Source organism: Acipenser ruthenus, chromosome 3 (genome assembly GCF_902713425.1).
Source record: "Acipenser ruthenus chromosome 3, fAciRut3.2 maternal haplotype, whole genome shotgun sequence".
NCBI lineage: Eukaryota > Metazoa > Chordata > Actinopteri > Acipenseriformes > Acipenseridae > Acipenser > Acipenser ruthenus.
In genome coordinates, this window is record NC_081191.1 from 43,227,584 (window position 1) to 43,240,797 (window position 13,214).

Consider the following 13,214-nt stretch of genomic DNA (forward strand, 5'->3'; position numbering starts at 1 on the left):
GGAGATACATTTCTTTGCCTCTTTGCCACCCGCTGTCCACTCTGGTTCTGTGTAACAGGAGGTGGGGACCCATTGGCGATTAGATGCCTTGGCACACCTGTGGCTAAGGCAATTGTTATATGCTTTCCTACCATTTGCAGTGCTCCATACGCTCTGTCCTGTGCGGGCACTAGCGTATTCTGTTGATTGGACAAAAGGTTTGAGGCAGTGTGTTTTTTTTTCTGCTATGGGGCAAAGTCCCATGGTCAAGCCCTGTCTAAGCAGCGGTTGTCCAAATGGATAACAGACAGAAAAGCTCACTGCCCACTCCACCAGGGACATGGCAGCTTCATGGGCTTTATTCCAGGGTGCATCTGTCGAAGACATTTGCAATGCAGTGGTGTGGGCTACTCCCCATACCTTTAATAGGTTCTATAGACTTAATGTCGTGGATCCACAAAATCCTGGTTTTGGAACTACGAGTATTGAGGGCGGCTTCCAGGTTGACCCTTACAACATAACTATAGAGGTTTCTCCCTCAGTTTTCTAGCCCTAGCCCTAGGTACTGTGGTTCCTAATGGTAATGCACAAGGCAGCCTCTCTGCTTAGCCTTGTAGCATTGCAGTCATTCTGCAATATTGTCCATGGTGTGGGGCTAATTACGTTAGTTTGTTTAATAATTAATTTAAACAATTAATTTTTTATTTGAATAATTACAATAGTTCAAATAAATGTGTGTTGATCAACTTGAATGAATACTATATGACCATTGCCATATTAGATCACCGACTAAATAAAGACAATCTATTAGTTATCTGTTAAATAATCTGAATATTCATTCACGTTAATACCTCATCATAATCATTTCATTTAATGACGTGTATCAGATCGAGGAATTACAATGAACACACAAAACACCCTCAACCACAACAAGGTAGGTTAAAATATCGTAGCAGTTTATTAGATGATAATACTAATGGTACAGAAAGGAAAATCTTAGAAAATCATCATGAGGTATCAGTTCACATACACACCAATGCAGCACAAGTAAACACTTATTCCTTGAATGTATATGCTTCTACATATGTCGTTTCTCAGTAATGCATTTAAACTACAGTACAAGTGGAACCCTATTGCTTTCCTAATATCCAGTATAGGTTCAACATTTCATTCTAACACAGTACATTAACTCCTCTGTCTCAATCTCAGTCCAGGCTGCATGGATTTTCCAGCAGGTGATGACGTCACTCTGCTGACAGTTCCCTCAGCTCAACTACACAGACAGTGGTCCTGTGTCTACCGCTCGCAGGCAATGTAACTCAAGATAAACCCAAGCATTTATCATTTAAATGCAAAACAAAACTTTGTTCAATTACAATCCTTCTAATAACATATCACAGTTAAGGCATTAAATGATAAATGCTTGGGTTTATCTTGAGTAACAATTACACAAGTATACTTTCAAATAAGCACTTCATATGACAATATGAGTTAAGCAGCTTTGTTACTTTTTAACAAGGTTCAAACAAGGTTTTTCATATGCATGTTAAAAGCACAATTTAAGATAACTATTTTATCAATTTCTGTGTGTTGTAATTACAATTAATTACTCTAGTTCCACAAGGGAAAGGTAAGGAAATTATATTCGACCGCTCCTTGAGGAAGACCCCAAAAGTCTGCAGAACAAATCTTCCGTTTCAGTTAAATTTGCGCTTTGCTTACACAAATCTTTTATCTGCAGAACCCAAGTGGGGGTTTTCACACATAGCCTGTGTGTTTTCTTCTTTCCTTGAGTGCTTCGCCTCACAGGCAGACAGTCTCGTTATGCTGTGGTTACGACTGGGAACAGAAGCTTGTATCCGAGCCGGGAATGGTTCTTTTTGACGCGTAGATAAACTGACTCGCAGACGTCTCTTCCTATTAGCAGGAGTCCTAAACACGGAGCTTTCTTTGACGTTCGTTTGTTGTAGGGTACAGAATCTTCTTACAGTCAAGAGGTATAAAGCTTAATGCTATCTTCTCTTATGGAGCCATGTTAGTCTCAGAAACCAATGCAAGTTGCCAGTTCTTATAGGACTTTCACATAAAGACCAATACATTACACCTACAACTGTCTTCCATTGTGTTGGACAATGTGTTGTCTCACCCTGCATGGGATGAACACATTATCTAATTATGACTTCCTTCTGCTATCTCCTGCTTTCGCTTCCTCCATAAATTCTACTTGGAGGCTCCGATCTATTTACGATCCTGTAGAGCCCCTTTGTGTCGGGTTCAGTTAAAGTCCACCGGCCCGAGGCTCACTACCCCCTCCTTTGTGCTGGGTGCTCGGAAGTTGCTCCAGTCAATAGTTCACATGCTGCCCTCCATACAGTGTGATCAAGAATGAATCCAAAAGATTAGTTCAGATATGTACTTATATCAAAAATAGTTATTAATTCCAGGCAGTTGTGCCAACAATGGGTATACATTTCGTACTTGAAAGGGAACATTAGGTTATTATCATAACCTTGGTTCCCTGAAATAATAGAAATGTAACCATTAACCTTCAAAGTCGCTGCATCCATGATTGCAGCAGGCTTGAAGGACAAAATGATGCCGAGATCTGTACGTGCAGTCCTCTTATGCCCTCGGGGACAGGACATGACTGCATCACAGACGCTGTGTGCAGCTTTGATATACAATATTCAGGTTTCAGGGTCTTTAGGAGGTAAACACCCATTAGGTAATGGTTACATTTCTACTTCACGTTATATAGCATTGGTGTATGTGTGTCCTCTTGCTTTTATGAGGTTTGTTAGATGTTTTTTTTTTTTTTTTTTGTTCCCTGTGTGTCTTAACCCTTTGCAGTCCATTTATTAAGTGCGTGTCAGGCGCGTCAGGTCAAATTTATTTTCACACGCGCAGTTAATTTTAGACGCGCTGTTTAAAAGTATTTTTTTTCACAGTCAAATGGGTTTAAAAGGCCCTGCATATCAACAAAGCACTCACTAGGCATCTCCAGCCCCGCCCCACCCTTTCGTTCGCTATCGCTTTCCCATATGCTAAGAAATAAATAATAATAATAATAATAGTCGTACATACCGATCAATCATCTCCTGATCACTCGTTTTATCACCAAACTCCTCAATAATGCGATCCAAGTAATTATTTTATTACTATAACATCTCAAAAAAGCTCTGCAAATGTCTGTGATAGTCTCTGTGCGCTGATGCAGTATCAGCCAGCTTGTTTCCTTATGACCGTCCATATGGGATGCCAGGGGCAGGTATTATTATTATTATTTATTTCTTAGCAGACGCCCTTATCCAGGGCGACTTACAATCGTAAGCAAATACATTTCAAGTGTTACAATACAAGTAATACAATAAGAGCAAGAAATACAATAACTTTTGTTCAAGCAATGGTTTTCTCGGCTTTTTCCAGAGAAAAAACGACTAGAAACCTGTTTTTTGCATTTTTTTGATGATGTCGGACAGGGTCCGACAATGGATTGGATAGGAATAATTGAAATGTTGGACCAGGTCCGACAATGGACCGCAAAGGGTTACGTTTCTGTTTAACAGTAAAAGAGTTGTAGGAGAATTGGTGGGCTTTAATCATACCTTCCTCAAACAACTGATTATCAAATTACTTTATATATTGTTTTTGTGGGTGAATGTTATAGGTTAAATATGACCCAAAAAAAATGCATCAGTTTTTCTGATCATTGGTGCAACACTAGGGTAACTCGTTCTGGAGAGATTTGTTGTGGTCCCTGGATTTACAGCCAGTGATGTGTTCCTTTTGCTTTGTGTTTAGGAGGTATACAGGATTCCAAAGAAGAGCCAAGTCGAGAAGGAGCCACAGGGTAAGACCTCTCTCAATTATTATTTTAAAAATGTAATATCATTTAAGAGATTTAGTTTATTTCCGTATTCTCATATTTAAATTTTTTTTTCTTATTTGCCTTTTTTTCTCAGTGAAGTTACATTAAAGTTCCAGTAGAAATTAACCCTTTTCACCGCTACCTTGTTTTTAATCTCTTATTTTTCACATTTCCATATTTCTTCATGTTTACTCACCATTCAATCAGATTTTTATTTTTTTTATTTTTTTATACTGTTACCAGTTTGGCTCATTTAACATGTTTTGTTTGTTGTTCTCGCAGAGCGAGGTCGGGACAGTCAGAGTCTGCGGGACCACCCTCTGACTCCACGCACCCCCTCGGGGAGTCGGGAGAGGGACCGAGACAGAGACAGAGAGAGGGACAGGGACAGAGAATCCGAGAGGACACCGCACAGCAAGGATCGAAAGAGGCGTCGTTCTTCCCTTTCCCCCCCACATTCCATCTACGAGAGAAGCAACAGAAGAGGAGACGACCGGTGAGGGGGCTGCAGTAACTTTGAAAAATGTTAACTCTCATGGTAGTAGATTCACATCTGTAGGATCAGAAACAAAATACTGTGCCGCTTCTAATGTAGCAAGATTGGAGGTGAGCTGCACTCAAAAACACAAAAACAACATTTTAGAAAGAGACTTATACTCTTAGCAAATTAACTTTGAGGAATTAAGTTTGAATTTATTGGTATCAAGTCTGCAATAAAATGCTCAAGTGATTTGAGACAAAATCAGAAACCTTGCCTCTTATAGGAGGCACTTCTTTAAAAAGAGAGTGGTGAGAGTATGGAATGGGTTTCCTAGCCTGTTGTCAATGCTGAATCACTGGGATCTTTTAAAACCTGAGTTGAATAAGACCCCATTCACACTTGTCATTTAAGGCGGTTCAGGGCCGCCTTTTCTCATACGTGAACGCTTCAAAAAACACTTTCCTAAAGGATCTGCCTGTATTTATATCCATCCATTTTGCCCTCTACCCTGACAAGCTTCGCAGTCCCTGCCGATGAAAAGCATCCCCATAGCATGATGCTGCCACCACCATGCTTCACAGTAGGGATGGTGTTACCTAGGTGATGTGCTGTGTTGGATTTGCGCCAGACATAACGCTTTGCATTTAGGTCAAATAGTTCAATTTTTGTTTCATTGGACCACATAATCTTATGCCACATCTTTTCAGAGTCTCCACATGCCTTTTTTCAAATTCCAAGCGGGATTTTATTATTATTTTTATTTATTTATTTAGCAGACGCCTTTATCAAGGCGACTTACAGAGACTAGGGTGTGTAAACTACGCATCAGCTGGAGAGTCACTTACAACTACGTCTCACCCGAAAGACGGAGCACAAGGAGACTAAGTGACTTGCTTAGGGTCACACAATGAGTCACTGGCTGAGGTGGGATTTGAAACGGGGACCTCCTGGTTACAAGCCCTTTTCTTTAACCACTGGACCACACAGCCTCCATTTTTTCCAGAAATGGCTTACTTCTTGCCACTCTTCCATACAGGCCAGATTTGTGGAGTACCTGAGCTATTGTTGACACATGGACAGTTTCTTCCATCTCAGCCATGGAACGCTGTAGGTCTTTCAGAGTTGTCATTGGCCTCTTGCTGGCTTCTGTGACCAAGGCCCTTCTTACACGGCTGCTCAGTTTGGGAGGACGGCCTGCTCTAAGCAGATTCTGGGTGGTGCCGTATACCTTCCACTTCTTAATGATCGACTTAACTGCTCCAAGGGATATTCAGTGCCTTTTGAAATCTTTTTATACACCTCCCCTGATCTGTGCCTTTCCACAACTTTATGCTGGAGTTGTTTTGAAAGCTCCTTGGTCTTCATGGTAGTATCTTTGCTTTGAATGCACTACCCAACTGTGGGACCTTACAGAGACAGGTGTATTTAATCTGAAATCATGTGAACCACTTTTATTGCACACAGATGGACTCCATTTAACTTGTGTGAATTCTGAAGGCAGTTGGTTGCACCTGAGCTTATTTAGGAGTGTCCTAGCAAAGGGGGTGACTACTTATCTAATAAAGACTTTTTTCAGGTTTTTATTTAATTGATTTGTTTTTTCACCCCCCATTTTTTCACACATTGAAAGTGTTGAGTAGGTTGTGTAAATCAAAGGGAAAAAAATCCCATTTAAATGTATCAAGATTTCAGGTTGTAACACAACAAACTGTGAAAATGTCCAAGGGGGTGAATACTTATTGTAGGCACTGTACATAGCTACAGAAGTTTGTCTTTACATTAAAATGCCGATCATTTCTTTTAGCTGCTTGCTTTTACACACACATAAACCCTGTTTTCATCCACAAATATTAAGATCGTTGATGCACCATAACATTAAGTCAAAATAGTAAATAATATATTGTTTTATACCATAACATTGCTACTGTGCTGCATTGAAAAAATATATATTAGTAAGAAAAATCTGCAACAAATCAGGGATTACTGTATATCCCGGTAGATATCGTTCCATAAAAAAAAAAAAAAAAAAAAAACAATTTGCCACATTTTAGGCCTGGTTTTCAGTAGTGTGAACAGGGGTCTAAGTTTTGAGTTTAACCAGCTGCTAGGAACTGAATGAGCAGTGATGGACTGAATGGTCATCTCTTATTTGTAAATTTTCTTATGTTCTTAAACTGTTCCAAATTAAGGGACATTCAGAGATGTGTGTTTTAATGTGTTATATATCCCAAAATCTTGTATAAAAGAGTTGGAAATAGGTGAGGAGTTGGTTGATTGCAAAATGCAAGTGTCCCACATTAGTCTGCCCTCCATCTGCCCAAATGCTGTGTAATCATTACGGACACTGATACACGCCTGGCATTGATCATGCATATTGGAAATCAGTGTTTTGAGATGTGCCTGTATACCAGAGATGCCAACTGTTATGATTTAGCTGTACTTTTTTGGAGGTTCTGCTACGGCCAAGGGGTATAATACTATAATTTTCATTAAATAAATAAATGATGGACACTCCCTGAACATTTATGAAATATTATTTCAATACTATGTGTGTGTTTTCCTGTTTTAATTTTTTTAATGAATTAATAGTTCTTAAATAATATTGCGTTTCACTGACAGTTTATTGTGGCATTTTAACAGACATACTGAAAGCTCTGAGCCGGGTTGCTTAGTAACCAGTTTAGGGGTCCTTCAGAAACTGCTGCTCAGATGTCGCCTTGCTATCATTATCAATCGCACATTTACTTGGTTGCTTGTCAGTAAAGCTGGTGTTAAGTCACAGTGGACACGGATTCCGTGATTTTAGTAGAGAACATTGAACTTTACCAACACAACTTGAAATTCCACCTTAACCAAAAAAAAAAAAAAAAAAAAAAAAGCTTTTTTCACGGTTTAGCTAATGATGCTGAACTACCTCGGTTGGTTTACTTTGCAATGTAGCCGTTTACACTTTAAATCAACTGCCAGCGCTGAAAAAATTGAAACATACATGCAGACTCTGCTGCCCGATTTTTTGTCAGTTTTCAATGCCTGTCGGGTCTTCATTGACCCAAATCAAGCAAAGTATCTCGGCATAGCTGAGAGAAGTGTTCGAGGCCCTACTGTTTGAAGACAACTGTGTAGCACAGCATGAATACCGTGCTTACTACGAAATTGTCAGTGAAATTATATGCATTTTCTACATAGAAAGGCATCAAATGTACAACATGTATAATATGTAAACAAACAAGCCAAAACGTAAAATAACTGCAAACTGTACCACAGCAGAAGCAACAGATGCACACAGACAGTCGTCTTGAACTTCAAAAGTTTTTTTTTTTTTTAAGGTATGTAACGTACAGTTTTTATTTGCTGTCCTGTAGAAACCCCACCAAATGTTATGTTTATAGTTGTATACGCTGTGAAGCTTACCAATTTTACAGGATTAAAACTTGAACCTGATGTTATGACAAACAAATAAATAAATAAATAAATAAATAAATAAATAAATAAACATTTAGATTCATATTCCTTTTTCCCTATTTCTGTAGACACTCATTTTATGTTTATCTAGGTACTGTATATGATTTTGAACAAACACTGCGACTGCTCTGTGATTTTTAGTACAAATTTCCCTGACAAAATCCTAGCCTTACTTGTCAGTTATTAAAATGGGAATCAAATAAAACAAAAATGTCACTCTCCTCCATCTAAAAGATCGAGAGGCATTTACCACAGAATGGTCATTCATTCTCACGTCTACTGTGAATACTGACGGACACACTTCTCTGTGAAACATGGTGGGCGTCACGACTATCGCTCACATAGATACGAAGAAACACCAACAATATGCAAAATCTGACACTCCCCATTACTGTATGTTTGTGCAAATGGGTTTTGAGGTTTAATTCGCTTTAATTAATTATTGGATACAACACAACATTTTGTGTTTTGATATTTGCAGAGTAGTACAAATTTAAGTAAAAAACATTGTTAAATCTTTCTTGAGGTGTTATTTATTTTTTATAAAGTTTTGAGGTTGAGTATTTCAGTCCAGGTTTTATAGCACTTAAGAGATCCTAAAACACTCTTCATTACTAATATTTAGATCCAGAATAAATAGAATTCCAAATTTAAAAATCAAGAAATCAGTGTTGTTTTTATTTTGGGGGAGGGGTAAATTTCTAAATGCCGTGTGTTTTACAATTACCAAAATGATAGATTGAAGAGTAAAAATGAGGTTGTTGGCCTTTAATTTCTAGGGACTAGCAGCCACTGGCATTAAAAAAAAAAAAAAAGACTGCTTCGCTCAGCACATGCTACTATTTTCTCCTTTCAGAAGTTGGCATCTCTGGTATACACAAGCGTGCCATACACCTCCTGTATGCATGCTGACCGTCTCCTCTTCCCTTAGGTATGATGTCCAGAGCAGCAGCAGTAAGAAGAGCAGGACCAAGGAGCGCAACAAGCTGTCGACGGAGGAGCGGCGCAAGCTGTTTGAGCAGGAAGTGGCTCAGCGCGAGGCTCACAAACAGCAGCAACTGCAGCAAACCCTAGGGGTTGGCTCACCCATGCCCTATGATACCCTGGGCACATACGCCAGCAGCAACCACCAGAGCTTCTACCCACCAGGCTACCCCATTCAGACCTACGTGGACCCCAGCAACCCGAACGCAGGCAAGGTCCTGCTTCCCACCCCTCCCGTGGAGCCCATGTGCGGCACACTGACCTACGATCAGATGCCACCCCAGCCCCTTCTCCCAGACCCTGGCCTCCCATCACCTACACAGCAGCCTGTCACAGCCATACAACATGTGCCCACGCCCATCGAAGTAGCCAGCACTCCGCAGTACATGCAGCAGAGCGTGCCCCAGGACTCTGCCATGGTTGTCCTCTCGGGGCCTGCGCCAACAGGGCAGCAGCAGGTTCAGGGGCAGAGTTACGCCTTGTGGGACCACAGTGCTCAGCAGGCCTTAGCAGTGCAGCCACAGTCCTACCAGCTGGCACAGCCACAGACTGCAATCTACTACCAGAGTCAGCCCTGCCAGGCAGTATACAACATCGCCGCGCCCTACACACAGACCAGCACTCCTGCGGTACAGGTGAGGGGCACACTATGGTGATTTATTAGTCCGTATTTTTCTATATGGGGTAGAACTACCTATATATTATTTAATTGATCAGAAACCAATAGTTTGATGGTAAATACATTGTTCCTCCCTTATTGCTGCACAAACAACTCCTATTAGTAAATCTTCAGACCACAGATGTGATTTATTCATGCTTTGATGATAAATGTGACCAGCAGATTTACCAGGTGCCGTGCCTGTTCAGACTCCTGGTACCTAGTCATTTCAATAATGTACCTAAACAAGAGAATTTCTGAAACCCAGGACTGGGTGCAAGGCTATTGCGAGATTTAAGCCTGGCACACTCAAATGCAGTGTCTTTAGGAGGCTCCTTCCTCTCCTGGCTCCTCTTCTCCAGGGTTATCTGGACCCAGTTTGTGTTGTGTTGTAACACTGATGAAGCCATTGGCCAAAATGTTGCTGTATTTGTTTGGTTATACATAAATTACTTTTATAACTTTAAACACTCTTGGATATAGGGGTTAATAAAATAAAATGAAAAAAAATACACCACCCACTCGATATATCTCTGGTGTAGGGGTCCAATATAAATCTGCTGTATATCAAGAGACCCATAGAAAAACACATAGGCTAACAAATACTATACAACCACTCCCTCATTTTATCGGGGACATCAGGGTCCAATATAAATCATCTACACAACTCGCTTTTTCTCATTTCGTATAAAAAGCAGCACACAGTTTTAATACTGCAGAGGGCAATTGCTTCTCATCATCTTAAGTCGCCAATTCATTTCATTTAAGTCTTCCTTCCTCTCCTTTCTCAAATGCACAAACCCACTGCATTGAAAGAATCCGTTGCCAACATAGGAGGCTTGTTGCTAGGGATCCGACGTCTCTGTCCTGTGACTTTTGCTAATGCATTGCTGCCACAAGTTAACACCTCGTCGGCTAAAATAAAAACCGCTGCAGCAAGTAGATATTTAATTTGCTTTGTGTTATTGTGCAATGCGTGTGTATATGATAACAGTACAATATTAATACTTTTTTAATTGTTTTGTGTATTTTTGTGTTTGATGTGCAGTACAAAATAAAATGAACAGTAATTCTATGTATATTGCAGCTAAGGCATGCGCAGTTAGACTGTAAAAATGGGGAGCCAACTCCAGGATCGCGATGTATCTGCAGTATAGCGAGGGGTGGGTGCATATCTATATGTCCAAAGAGTGTTCCTGATTCCACCAGCATCGCTTCAGATAATTACAGCAGTGGGCTTTTTCCTGGTTCAGATGTTTTGATTTTGATGATGATTCTTCCCCTGCTGTACCTCCTTAGGGCTATGCACAGCCCACCACCCCGTACATCCAGGGCCAGCAGGTGTATTCGGCTCACCAGCAGGGGGTGGTGTTGCAGCAGGCAGGAACAGTGACCACAATCGTAACGGCACAGACGGTGCAGCAGGTAGGCACAGTCCTCAACACAGCCACCCTAAAGTGCACTGCTGAGGACACCACTATTAGCTCCTGCAATACATATACAGTGCAGTGCTCCCTCTTTATTTCTCTGTCTAACTTTCAGATGTAGAAACTGAAATCAGGGAGGGCCCTTGTAAAAAAAAAAAAAACTTTTACAATTTAACATAGTGTAACAGTGATTTATCGAATGGTAAAATATCCAGAGAGCACTGTATAGGTATGATATGATTAGGACTTCTGTTTTTTGGTTTTTATTAATTTCATTTTTGGGGTGCTTATTTTTAGCTATTTGAGTTTCATGTAAATCGTTTTTTTCGGGTCTTTTACTTTTTATATACTGTGTGAAATTATTGTTTTTGGTTGCTTTCCAAAATTCTTGCGCGTTTTTTTACTGTCACAGTATGTATAGTAACTTGACAGTACTTGCACACTTGTGTCCTCCTTGCTGTCTTCCACAACGAAATCCTTATGGTCACAGGCATATTCTGGGGTTTTTGTGTGTTTTAAGGCTTGGCGATGCCTAATTTTTCACCATTAATATATAGTTTTTCAAAAAAGCAGATGCATCGATTAATCAATGTTATGAAAGGGTAAAAAATACAGAAGTAATGCATGTGGAGCTGTGCATCAATGTGCAACATTGCTATTAAAGGTTTAAAAACTATTATACTGATTTTAAATTAAATCAGTTTGTGCATATCATAAAAAAATGCAGTAAAATGGGGGGTTGGTGGGTGAGGTGGTGAGCTCAATCACACGCAGGTTCAGCGCGTCAGACCTGAGGCGAGCAGGGGAAACTCTGCGTTGAAATCCAATACATGATTGCCAATTCCTTTGCTTAAAACCTGTACACAGAAACGGTGCACAGACTTGACTATCGATACTGTTCAAACGATATGGTGCATTAATGGATCAATGCATTGCCTCAGCCTTAGTGTGTTTAGGCATTTTTTTACATTTTTTTACATTTTGCTACAATTTGCAATTCTGTTTTAAATTCCACAAGCGTGTAAATCAACCCTATCAAACTGCAAAGCCTCTTTCGCACTGGCATGCTCTACCTGGGCGATTTCACACTGCTTTTGATAAAGCAGGGCCGACTTGGGTGACAGAAGCAAGTACACAATGCGCGTATCAATGCCCCGAAAGCAGCTTGTTAAAGGACGCTTCCATCCAAACTTTGGATTGAACTGTCGGACCAAATGTTGATTTAGAGCAAATGTTTCTTCATCCCTGCTGCAATCTGGCTGATGGTGTGTCTCATAGTAAAATATGGCTCCTTGCAGAAGTGAAACCTTCATGCAGGTGTGGCTGTTTGTTATTTCGTCAGCTTACGAACAACTGTCATGCATTTTGTCTCGCTCGATCTGGGTCAAAGCGTGTCGACCCACATCCTGAGGTGGGTCGTTGGGACCTGGGACAACCCAGGTACGTGGTTTCACACTATGCGGAATTGTGACCCGGGTAGCCAGAACCCGGGTCGGGACCCAGGTAGAAGTGCTAGTGTGAAAGGGGCTTAATATAGCCCTACTTCTTGTGAGCAAGAACAATGCTCCATATTAAATTGTAATCTCGTTTTAAATCCTTGCAAGCGTGTACAATCCTCCAATAATAATGTAGGAATTTGCTGCCACTCGGTAGTTGGGGTGGATTTAAAGTATTCAGAACGAATTGATGCGAGATATGTCAGGAAGGAGGGGACATTGCCCAACTGCACTGGGAAAGTATATGAAAAAAAATGTGAAGGTTATTTTATTATTTTTTTCACAGGGAAAGGCGTCAAGTCAGTGTGAATTGAGTGTTCTTTTCTAGTGTTTTTCCAGTGTTTATTGGATATACACTGATTTCCAGGTTCTGTGGCTGTTCAGACTCCTGGTACCTGGGGTGTTAAAACAGAAAATCAGAAGCTCTAGATGTGGTCTATGACAAATGATGTGGAGTAAATTCTCACCTTTTTGGATTTTCGGTTATGATGGATATAATTAATATAATTTTCTATGTATTTTGTGCTTTTGCTTTAGTTTTTTTTGTATTTGTCAAATGGCTGTAATTCAGTCTTCATTCATTCATTCATTTGTTCATTCATTTAATCTATCTGCTTTATTCTGCGTTAGGAGTTGTTGGTGTCAAACAGTTTGCTGGACCTGCCACCTCCCTCACCCCCGAAACCCAAAACCATTGTTCTCCCTCCCAACTGGAAAGCGGCACGGGACCCCGAGGGCAAGATCTACTACTACCATGTCATCACAAGGTAGGGGCTACTGAAGAAACTACTGATCTTGTTTCCATTATGGGGTGGGAAAGGGCAAGGTTATTCTACAAGCAGAACTAAACTCTCTTTAC

The 13,214-nt window shown here is 40.4% G+C and overlaps 1 protein-coding gene across 6 annotated transcripts in view; it reads left to right on the forward strand.

Annotated features, from left to right (window-relative positions):
* Positions 1-13,214, forward strand: part of LOC117394754 (histone-lysine N-methyltransferase SETD2-like) — a 131,938-nt gene that overhangs the window by 94,749 nt on the left and 23,975 nt on the right. For 5 of the 6 annotated variants that reach the window (XM_033993275.3, XM_033993274.3, XM_033993273.3 and 2 more), the window contains 5 exons: positions 3,781-3,829; positions 4,130-4,343; positions 8,722-9,409; positions 10,732-10,857; positions 12,986-13,122. In XM_033993275.3, coding sequence (XP_033849166.2) covers positions 3,781-3,829; positions 4,130-4,343; positions 8,722-9,409; positions 10,732-10,857; positions 12,986-13,122 — 1,214 coding nt within the window. The remainder of the gene's footprint in view (positions 1-3,780; positions 3,830-4,129; positions 4,344-8,721; positions 9,410-10,731; positions 10,858-12,985; positions 13,123-13,214) is intronic. The other variant, XM_033993277.3, reaches the window with a different exon arrangement.